Consider the following 12,062-nt stretch of genomic DNA (forward strand, 5'->3'; position numbering starts at 1 on the left):
GTAAAATCACACGGTGCGGAAGAAGATTGCGGAATAGAGAATGCGTCTATTGGCTGCGTTCAGCAGACTCAACAGTTTTGCAACCGTTTTATGATTGTCTGCTGAGATAGGACCATTCTTCTAGATCTAAAAGTATGATCCAATTAGCGCGAAAGAAACTTCCAACAGTTGCAAAACAAACGTTCTGCTGAACGCAGCCATTGAAGCAACCAATCAACGCTATTCAGCGCTATTCGGAATAGCGCTGATTGGTTGCTTCAATGACGCATTCTCTATTCCGCAGTCTTTTTCCGCACTGTGTGATTTCACCCTAACATTCTAATCTAGCTAGGAATCCAGCAGAAAAACAAGCATCGTGTGCGGCAGGCTTTATAGATCCCGCATAAATCGACGTCTCATCACGCCTCACAGCCACACTGCTGAATCAATAGGTCTGTTCGTGTTGCTTGCACTTTTGGCACTCGGCATCATCTTCGCTTTCTCTCTCCAAAACGCGCATGCGTCAAAAGGTGACTGACTTCACACGCCTCACGGCCACACTGCTGAATCGCTATAATGCGGGTGCGATAACGTATCATATAAAGGGGAAACTATACGTAACGTTATATTTACTGCAGTCTGTAAGACTGAAGATCTATAGTACATGTGACATGAACTATAAATTTTCACTCGCAATGAATAACTGGATGTACCCTTATGCTGGATTCACCCTGCATCCGATTTTCGTCGTACGACGCTCTGCAACCAATCAGAAAACAGAATTCCGATGAATTTTGCTTCGTATTATCGGAATCCTGTTTTCTGATTGGATGCAGACCGTCGTACGACGAAAATCAAGAATGCAAGAACCAACCAACTACAGTCGATCATTTCCCTGTAATTCGATCGTAACAGGGGAATGCTCGACTGTAGTTGGTTGGTTCTTGCATTCTGACCCGATTCGAAACCTCGGTGGAAACTAGACCAATGAAGTACGTTTCACAGTCGGTATCGTCAGCTCGATTATTGTCACAGTCGGTATTTGCGCAGCGATTGCAGGTAAATAAGTACGTGATATTACCGAAAGAAACCAAGTCTTGCGAACGTCCGCGAGAGATCAGTTTCTCACTTGGTCGCTCGGTCGTCGTTCCGATCGCGGTAGAACGTGACTTACGTGACGGCTTTTCTTCGTATATGTACATAATACCGCAGTGTACTCCGTGCGTTTTCCTTTCGTTCTCGTTCTCCGATAAGCGAGGAATATAATAACGCACTGCACGTAAAAGGCCGCGAGTCGCAGTGACGTGCCGTCGAGAATTTTTCGCGACGCGCGAATTTGTGTTCCGTCGCCAGGTCATCGGATTTGACGAGCTCCGATCGAGCCGAGGAACGATAACCTAATTTGTTCGACGATTACGTGAACTATAGACGGTTGCTTAATTCGCCTGTAGGACACACGGTGAGTAATATTTCTGCCTCGTCGGCACATTCTTCCCACGAGCTCGATGAAGCGTTTCAGAAGCGATGAGCTTCGTTTTTTCCGCGTTTCCTTTTCGCAACGTCGCTCACCTTGTCCGCGATGTTCAACGTTACGATCATTACGCGCACGAGTTCGTGCGTTAATCGCGAATGATATTTATATGTCAATTATATACGAATGTTTATCGGCATGCTCGTAATTGGTATTTTATCTGTCAATTGCGAAGGTTAATTTTTGTTCTCGGTTAACATTTTTCTCGTATATGTAATTGTTACGTAATATGTATTTTTTGCTGTTAAAGATGTATCTGAGCTATTCCAAAAATAGTACCAAATTGATGAAATTTCGGGTAACTCTTCCTTGTTATCTATAATACACTAGAAAAAAATTCAAGTAGATTCACCGAACCGTTAGAGAGTAATTATTATTTTAATTATGATGATTATAAAAATTTAATAGTAGTACTGGCCAATTAATAATTTATTTTAAGTATTAAAAATATTATTAATAGTATTCTTAATACTGAAAATAAGTAATTAATTGGCCAGTGTTAGTATTAAAGTTCTATAAGAGACATTTTCTCGAACGCAATTTTGTCGAATGTAATTAGTAATAAAAGTATTGAAGAAATAGTACCAAAAATTTAATTTTTTTTATACGTATACATCCTAAATTACTGGAACTTTTTGCAAAATTAGATTAATTTTCACAATACGATTTCAAAGAAATTATTCAATTTTGCTGTTTTTGAAATGCGTCAATCACTGGTAGACTACGTAAGTGCGGCAAAAATGATTTTTTAAAAATAAATATATTGTATTATCTACCATTTATATAAGTTATCACTAGATTTACTACACGTTTGGCGCAGTTATTTCGCAAATATTTCGAATTTGGGGGACTTTTGTCAACGATTGTATCTCAGATACATCCTTAATGATTTGGTTGAATTTTATAAGAAAAAAAGAAATCGAAGTTTGAAAAACATCTTCACCTTTTAGATATTGAAATATTCGTTCTGATTTGTAGCTTCTAAAACTTTTATCGAAAAATTCAGATGACTCACGTTGGGAAACCAGATAACTGTTTATCTGAGTCAGATCAGAACTTTATTATTCTTATCTCGTCTTTATTCTTTTATAACTTTTATCAAATTTTTTAAATTAATAGCTTCTTATAACACACACACACACACATCTGTATTTATTATTATTTATGGACATATTATAGTATAAAATATTCCGAGCAATGCAAACATCATAAAATTTTTGTAAAAGTTATTTATAAAAGGAAATTAAATAAAACATGTACATATATTATTGATCAAAGAGATAAAAGACCTATAAGACTAAGTAAGACCAACACTAGTTTTTTATATGTATAAATTTTAATTAATTGACTAAATCAATGTAAATCTTTCGATAACTTAAGAATGATGTACACAAGAATTAGTGAGGACTCCTTATAATTTCATATAATAAATTAACAATATATTTAGACAAGGCAATTAGAAGTCAGCGTCGAAATTTGAGTTGCGCTATGTGTGTCATAATATGTCATACATATTCTATTAAAACCTGATAATCTATGTGACATTCCAAAACTATTTCTAAATTTAATAAAATCAGATATTAGGTTTTATTAGAATATGACATAAATTAATAGAATATTTCTTGTTATATTAGATTGATATTGCGACGTATTTAACACATAGCGCAACTTAAATTTCGGCGCTGACTCTTAATTGCCTGTCTAAATATTGTTAATTTAGTAAATTTTTTGACTCATAGTTTTGATTAATTTTCAGTACAATAATAGTATATATTGAAAAATATAAATTCACGCGTGTCATCATTATAGTCGCTTATATGTCGTGAAAATCAAACAGTGTAACCAAAGTCAGACAATTCAAATCATAAAGATCTAGTATATTTATATACGAGATTGAATATTTTTCTAAACTTCCTCATGAATGACATAAAAAAATATATTTGCGAATTTCTCCTGGATCTCTATAATTTGAATTGTCTGATAGATCTGACTTTGGTTGCATTATTTGATTTCTACGATGACATGCGCGAATTTATAATTTAGAATATGTGGTTATTGTACTAAAGATGGTTCAAAACGTTTATATTGATTTAGTTAATAAAAATTTAATGTAATAAACGAAAAACTAGAGGAGAAGGTGGTATTATGGCCATTGTATATATTGTGGCCTTCCTTAATATCTCTGCTATTATATAGCGAATTTTAATGATTACTTATGGAATTATTAGTTAGATATTCAGTAGCTCGCCGTTACACCATGATGCTAATATTACCAATACTCAATAACCAGCACTTATTATAACGCATTTTTACTTTCAAGTATTTCGAAACGTTTCTGAGGTGCACTTTAGCATTTAATTACGCCTACTTCCTCATTTTTCTTAAACTTGAGCGTATTATCACATGAATATATGTATTTTTGAGTGTGTTATTTACTATTTAACATTTTATTTGACTGCATATATTTTGAGTTATGCAAATTTAAATAATACTATAGCATTTTGCTAATGTGGCCCTCTATGGATATTGATTACTCACGATCTCAGTTTTGAGATTTTCATATCAAAATAGTTATTTGATAATCGATTGTAGCTCTACTGTTAATCTATAGTTTATATTACGTATACTATTTTTAGTACTGAGATTTTTAGTACTGAGCTTATATGCAGAAGTTATGTGAATATATATACATTCATTTGCATACATTTTAAAATGTTTTACTTTTTTGTTAATTTTGTAACCAAATATTGTTTTCTAAATAAAACTGATATTTTAAGGCTATTTTTATGGAAGGTCACATTACCACCCATTTTTTTCTTTGAGTCATTATGCAATGTCGCCATATTTTTATTAATAATATCCTAAGTAATAAATATTTCGTAACTTTGAGTCCAGAATCGATTCAACAACATTTTAACGAATGTAATTGTCAAGTTTTAAACTTAAATATTGATTATTAACAAAGTTATTGTGTAAAATGTAACTGAGGTGCCATAATACCACCTTCTCCTCTAGAATTGATACTTACAAGCATTTTTATCTCTTTATATTTCGAAGAACCTAACCTTTTATTTCCACTTTATTTCATACTATTAATGATTTTTGTAGAATCTTATAAGAAAAAAATTGAACATTGAAATAAATTTAGCTTATATTGTTGCGTTCGAAGAACGTGTTGTTAGCTCTATTGAGCTATTTTATCGTTGCTTATTTTCTAACGAATGATAAGAATGACACAATCAATCGCACTGACAGCACATTTCCCAAACGTAGCCAAAATTTAAGCTTATGTTATTTAAATTTAATTTTTTTTACATTAATTTAACACTACAAAATTATTAATAACATGTATATATATTTTTCACTTAAATTAAAAAAAAAATAAAGCACTCGCTCCGGAAAGTCGAGAGGTCCTAGTCGAATCTTGGCTGAGATAATATTTTCCGCAATAAGTTCTTTACCGAATTAATTTAGAGGGGATTATTTCATATACTTATAGGAATGTCCGAATGTTTCGGCTCCTCATTATATTTATATTATTTAGCGTTTCAGATTGATTGTGGTTAATGTCCGAATGTTTCGGCGCAATCACAATCACTTTTTTCCTTTTCTCTCCAGGAAGAAAGAAGAGAAAGAAAGATGAACTGGTACAAAAAAAGTTCAGCCAAAAAGAACAGGTTTATAGTTTTGGTTGCCAGATTGCTAAAAAGGAGCTACGAGCGCGTGGCAATTTCTTGGATCTGCTGGGGATCAAACTCGAGTCCCCTATGGTAGACCAGAGATCTGTTCGCGTTGCTTGAAATCTCCAAAAATTGTTGATCTTAAAATGAGTTAGATATATATTAGGCGTTGAAAAGAGAGAAAACGGAGATGCTGAATGCAAAAAGTGTAAGCAACGTGAACAGACCGCAGGTAGAATCGCGTGCTGTCCACCATGTAACGCTTGTGCTCTATATCCTTGAATTCCATGTATAATACAGATGTTATAAAAAGTTATTATAAAAATTTAATTTTAAAGAAAGATCATAAAAATCATAAAAGGGAGTTAGAGAGAGAAGAATAATCTTATAAAAACATTAAACACATTATATATTTGTTTATATACTCCAAATGTAAAACAAATATCGTAATTTTCACAACAAATTATTTAAAGAAAAATTTGATACTAATGAAAGAATTTACAGATAGTGTGAGTAATTTTATAGAATTTTATGGCCAAAATACGTAAAAATAAATTAATTAAAACGAAATTTAAATATATAAATCATATAACGTTAATATGACTTTGCGTTATTATCTTAAGTTTCAAAACAAATAGTGGGAGTATTCACTTTATTATATTCGTATTGTTCATAGTTTATTGTTTTATTCTTATCCGATCAGAACCGAGCGTGTGATCGTAGAAGCTCCGGGAAAATCGCGACGCGGAATTATTTCATGCAACGGGCTCTGTACCTTTGTATTTATTGTCAATTAAAAATGATTTCATAGAAGCTTCTTTTAAGATCCGATTTTATATTCCTTAATGACTTTCCGTTTACATGATTTTCCGTTTCCTGGCGGAAGCATTAATAACACGGAAATGGAGATTAAAACAATTCATTTTGCTTGGTAATAATACGCTTGGTAACAATACGCGAGAAAAAGGAAATATTCTTTTGTAACAGAGTTTCTCTTAAGATAATTAATTTCTGAAATAATTATACATAAATAAATAAATAAATAAATACAAATATAAGAAAGCTATATGAAACTTTGCCATGAGCGTTATTCGATTTAATAATGTATATTATAAATGTATCTTAACTATTAAAATATTTATTTTAACTACAAATAATTTAACTCTTTCACTGCCAGTGGGAAGTATGCTTCCCACTTCTTTTTTATATGATTTTGCCTTGTAAATTTCACAATTTCGCAAAAATAATTGTGAAGTTTAGTTTTTCAGATAGCTAAATAGTTACGTAATATATTCTGATATGTTTTTTAACCCAATTGTTTATATGTAATTATTTATATCAAATTAAAGTCGAAAAAAGGTGATTTTTTAAAGAAAAAAATCGATTTTTTGGAAAGTATTGAGATTTAAAAATTTGACCAAATATGGCCGCCATCACCTAATAAACTAGTGAAAATTTGGATATTTTACAGTAGATTCATTTTTTTGGGTTATGTTAGAGATATAAAATAAAATGATAAAGATAATATCAAAATTCAAAATAGCTACAATATATGGCTGCCTGATAAATATCGCTTTATCGCAGAATTTATTGTTTATAAAAAAAATCATATTTGATCCGCCATATTAAATTTGCAAAATCTGACTTCAGATTCGGAATCAGTGAATCAAAAAACGTGGGTAAGCAAAGTTTCAAGAAAATCTGCTGAAAAAAATCTAATTCGACAGTGAAAAGGTTAACTATAAATAGATATGTATCGCATTTCTAATTTAAAATATCTACTTTTATCAATGATTACTCTAAAGTTAGAAATTTACAGACAAAACGGTGGAAAATCTCTGAGACACTTTATGTATAGTGCTTCACTCATCATATTATGTTAATGTATTGTAAATCATCATGTTTGTTCGAGCACAGCAGCGTAAATGCATTCACGCTTTTGAATAACGTATCGGCTTTAAAATAAGATACCATATCCATCCAAAGTATAATATTACGAGGCACCAGTATGCATTCGGGATTTTAAGCTTTCTACGTGCGACTCCACTGGCAAATATATATATCGTGTCTCTGTTACTTAACATCCGCCCAACTTTCTATTCGCGCGCCAGCACAAATGTGTGTGAGCTTGTTCGTTATTTACATTTAGATGTTATTACGAATCACATTATATGCCGCGATTCCCAGACTATTTCGTATGCATTACGTAGATTATAGTTTCTTGATGTAATATATTAAAAAAAATTTTTAAATCTCCACTGGATCTTGAAATCAAAGTATCAAGAATCTCCTGTACTTGTATTTGCAGACAATTGTATCAAATTGTTGCAACTTTATTTTCTTCTTGTTAAAAAATACGGAATCTTTCCTTTCTCAAAGATACTTAATTTAATTACTAGTAGCTATTATCTTTGAACAAAGACGTTTTTAAATGCGTGATTTTCATTCTTTGTTAGACAATGGTGTATGGATTTTAAATCATTGAAATATATTTAGATTTTGTGATGTAAAATTAAATGGCTAGCGCGAGCGTGATATGGCAGACAACACGCTGGTTTATCATGCCAGAGGTCCCTGATTCGATCCTGGTAGGAACCAAAATATTTACGCTCGTGTCTCTCGAAAAATCCATCGTTTGCAATTATTGCGTTAAAACTGTAGGTCCCATATGCTTGTGGCAATTGAATAATCAGCGCACCACAAGCATATGAGAGAGGTGTAACACAGGCCAGAGGCCTAATGTAAGAGGAAGAAGAAGTATAATTAAATAATAATAACATAATTTTTTTATGTTTAAGATATTTAACATTGCAAATATTCCGCGGAAAGGTTTGCTAATCTTCGATAATAAATCTTTTTAGTGGCATGATAATAACATAATACTTAGCAACAATTATATATAAGCGTGCCAGAAGGTTTGTTCGCATCGCGTGCTTCAATATGTTCTAATATGCTCCTATTATAGCTCTTACTCATTCCAAGCTATGGTAGGAGCATGTTAAAGCATGTTGGAGCTTGCGAACAAACCTTTAATTCACGCGATGATTTGACCTTATCGTATTGTTGTGTTATCTTTATGAATGCCTGCACAAGAAAATGATAAAATACTACGAAATATACGTTACTTCGCTATCTATACATTTTCCGAGAAACTTATCTGAATGCATCAAGGTTAATGTTATATATGTGCAGCGAAAAAAGGAAATGCATTTTAATCGTGTGTATTGTAAAAATTTATGGGCGACTGTGATATTTGATAATCCTCTATTCGATTTTTTACGGATAAAATTATAATAAATTTGCATATTTTTGCTTACTTGGCATTTTATTGTAAACATAAAATATGCTATTATTTAATATTATTTTCTCGGTGCATGTAAAAATTCCTGAATGAATTCTCCTGATTTCTCTATTTATTATAATTATATGAATCATAAAATTATAAAATTATTTATTCATGTAAATACCGAGCTATACTATTTATTTTTATATCACATTATTTTTTAATTATGTGATGGTACATGTTTGCCTAGTAATAAGAGAGTGAGTAGAGAGATTGTTATTTATTTATATAAACTAGTGACAATGTCAAAAAGAAAATTTAAGATTTATGAGAAAATACTTTTACGAGAAAGTCTTTTTACTTTTATGACTTGAAAATGATAATTTACATAGCTTTAGTATTTTAATGTATATTATCATTTGGACATAATTGTTTTGAATTCAAACTCAGTTCTTTTCAGGGGAAAATGGAGAAGAACTTGGGTTTTGCTAACGCACAACCTTCGGCTCCTCTGCCAACTGCTCCACCGTCTTACGAGGAAGCCATAGCTAACACAGGAGGAGCATCTACGCACCCTCCAGTTATTCCCTCACCGTATCCCCCAGGAAATGCGCCAATACAAATGCCTATGCCATGTACGTAATATTTTGATACAAAGTGGATTTGGCACTTTTTGATAATATAAAATTAAGTTGAAATGTGAAATTTTTAATTTCCAAGGCTTGCATAGTACAATTAAAAAATGTCTCTTATTTGTAAATTTGTGACTCAATTGCTAGCATATATTTTTTATCTATTTCTTTTATATAGAAGTTATTAATGTTAATTCTTTTTTTTTTCAATTAATGATAAAGAAAAGTAAGATGTAGGATAGAGATTAAATCTTATATAAATCTTATATAATTTCAGACAATCAACCACCAAATCAAACGACGATGCCTATGCCATCAGTTTTCCAGAGTTCGAGCCGACTAACATCGCAATCGCGTTTCAATGCCGAATCGAATTCCGTACCACGGACACAAGTGCGGGTCATTCAACAACACGTAGTGCTCGCCCTAGGGCCGAATGCAGTGAAAATGTCCTGTCCGACATGTCACGCCGATATCAAAACTACCACAATATCGGATCATCAGCCAAGTGCTCACATTTGCTGCGTCATACTCTGCTTACTTGGGTGAGTGATGAATTGCTTTGTACATATTTATAATTCGCGTTTACTGCATGGAGATATACAGGGTGTACCAGTAGAATCTGGACAATTTTCAAATTAAAATTCCCACCGAATTAGTGGTCGAGCTGGTTAAGAAGTGTTCAGAATATAACCGGAGAGTCGCGATTGCTAAAAATCTTCGCGCTGGACGTACCGTGCCCGATATAATAAAGTTCTTCGGTTACCCGAAGAATTTTATTATTTCCAAAGAATTTTATTATGTTTTTGTTCCTAATGAATCAGGCTTACTTGAATGTCGTCTAATTGCCGGCTGACGAATTATTATATAGTGGGAATTTTAATTTGAAAATTGTCCGGATTCTACTGGTACACTCTGTATATGTCGATTATATTTGACGAAGTTTTTCGTTCCTCCGATTTTGATGTATATTTATATATTTTTCTTGAATTTATTAATGTTAATTGTTTAGCAATAAAAATCTAAAGGAGGATGTTAAAAAGAGACCAATTTTTGCCCACAAAGGTGTAAGTGAAAGGAATAGGGTTTTTTATAACCGGTTTTTGACTGGAATACGATAATGTTAATAAAAAGTTCGGGATCGATAGGGAACCTTGAAAATTGACATGAATATGATATATTTAAAGAAATTTCAATATTCTTCAATAAGCGTAGTAGTATCATATCCTATTCAACGAGATACTACAGATGAAGCTGCTTTATGATTTTATACTGAACAAAAAAAAAGTGTAACGATGTCTTGGTTTTAACTATTTATGCCAATCCACCATCTTTGATTGTAATTTAATATACACTGAAGAGGATCCAATCCATAGGATCGAAACGCACTTGAATTCTGAATAGATTGAATTTAATCATATGAAGACCTTGTATTGGCTGTTTTTGTCATATTTTTCAATATTCTTGTTTACTTTTCAAGGTGACTTCCTGAATATGATAAAATTATTAAAAAAATTCGTGGCATGTGGGGAACATCTTAGAAAGTAAATAAGAATATTGAAATTTCTTAAAATATATCATGTTCATGCTTAATTTTCAAGGTGTTCCCTATCGATCCCGAATTTTTTATTAATATTATTCAGAAGATCAAAATCTATAAAAAACGCTATTCCTTTTATAATACTTACACCTTTGTAAGCAAAAATCGGCCTCTTTTTAACATCCTCCTTTATTTTTGAATATTTATTAGTTATTGAAACATAAATTATTATTCTCAGATTGATAATTATTGTAATTTGTATATATAATTTCTTACAAAATACAATTACATTTAGTTTTTATAAATTTTCTTAGAAATAGTTTTTATTATAGATTTAGTATTCTCTTTTTTTTTTCAGATGCTGCCTTTGCTCATGCCTGCCATATTGTATGAATGCTTTCATGAGTGTTCATCACTTCTGTCCAAACTGCAAAAATTACATTGGCACATGGAAAGGTTGATTTTGTTCACGCGCATACGTAAGTTCCAACCTCCCGCGTATCGAGATATTTTGCAATTCTACAAAAAGCTACTCGATATCCTTTGCTTATCGCACATAACAACGGAAAGAAAGGATTATTAAAAACATCCATGTAAGTTACATATTACATGTTTGATTCTTCAGACTTGGAAAGATTACTATGTTACAACATGCAAATGATATCAAACACAAGTCCTGGTTAATCTAACGTGATACGAATTGTAGATATTGATGAGTATTGAGAACTCTGATGAGTATTGTGAACTTTTGTATGACAAATGAATGACATGATATCACTAATATCACGGACTTTTATATAGTAATAATATACTAGATTGTTAGTGTGCGCAACATACTTTACAATTTATAATTGTAAAGCAAGAAGTGATACAAAGTGTGATTGTAAGGAAAGGATTACAGGTATATTTTGCAAAGGCAGATTATATTCTTATTTATATGCGAAAAGAATTGATATTTTTTTTCCCTTTTTTATTGCAGAGGTCTTGTGTATAAATTAATAAAAAAGGAATATTGATTAACTATTCTATGCATATCTATATGTATATATACACATATATATATATGCACACATAAAATCATCTATATATGTATATATAACATATATGTATATATAATTATATATATATAATTTTACAATTTCACGATTAAATTTATTTAAATAAAGGGTTTAACTTTATTTTGAATATTATCGTTAACAGTCTAGTATATTATACAGAAGTATTATTGCAGCTCTTAGATTTTTAATATAAAATAAGAATATATTTGCGATTTTATTGTTGGAAAGTTGGACACGAGAATTCTTTTGGACACTTTCATTGCTTTACATTAAATACAAAAATATTCATATCGATTTTCTTTATATAAGAATACTTTTTAAGTAATTATTTTAAGTAGTAATAATTGTATAAGTGCTTA

General features: G+C 31.4%; 1 protein-coding gene across 2 annotated transcripts; it reads left to right on the forward strand.

Annotated features, from left to right (window-relative positions):
• Positions 1-1,182: 1,182 nt before the first annotated feature.
• On the forward strand, positions 1,183-11,618 carry LOC108724356 (lipopolysaccharide-induced tumor necrosis factor-alpha factor homolog). 2 transcript variants are annotated; one of them, XM_018450701.1, is made up of 4 exons: positions 1,183-1,438; positions 8,924-9,108; positions 9,383-9,650; positions 11,004-11,618. In XM_018450701.1, the coding sequence occupies exons 2-4, from the start codon at positions 8,940-8,942 to the stop codon at positions 11,104-11,106; spliced, it is 540 nt and encodes a 179-aa protein (XP_018306203.1). In that variant the 5' UTR covers positions 1,183-1,438; positions 8,924-8,939; the 3' UTR covers positions 11,107-11,618. The 2 variants fall into 2 exon arrangements, with proteins under 2 accessions (XP_018306203.1, XP_018306202.1); XM_018450700.1 differs by having other exon boundaries at positions 8,934-9,108.
• The last annotated feature ends 444 nt before the right edge of the window (positions 11,619-12,062 follow it).

Source organism: Mycetomoellerius zeteki, unplaced genomic scaffold (genome assembly GCF_001594055.1).
Source record: "Mycetomoellerius zeteki isolate Tzet28-1 unplaced genomic scaffold, Tzet1.0 scaffold292, whole genome shotgun sequence".
In the NCBI taxonomy this organism is placed as follows: Eukaryota; Metazoa; Arthropoda; class Insecta; order Hymenoptera; family Formicidae; genus Mycetomoellerius; species Mycetomoellerius zeteki.

What these genes read in the sequence shown, in the direction of transcription:
- LOC108724356 (XM_018450701.1), top strand. Translation starts at nt 8,940, where the DNA reads ATGGAGAAGAACTTGGGTTTTGCTAACGCACAACCTTCGGCTCCTCTG. An exon ending in AATACAAATGCCTATGCCAT is followed by an intron (nt 9,109 to 9,382) that starts GTACGTAATATT and finishes ATATAATTTCAG; the next exon opens with ACAATCAACCACCAAATCAA. An exon ending in GTCATACTCTGCTTACTTGG is followed by an intron (nt 9,651 to 11,003) that starts GTGAGTGATGAA and finishes TTTTTTTTTCAG; the next exon opens with ATGCTGCCTTTGCTCATGCC.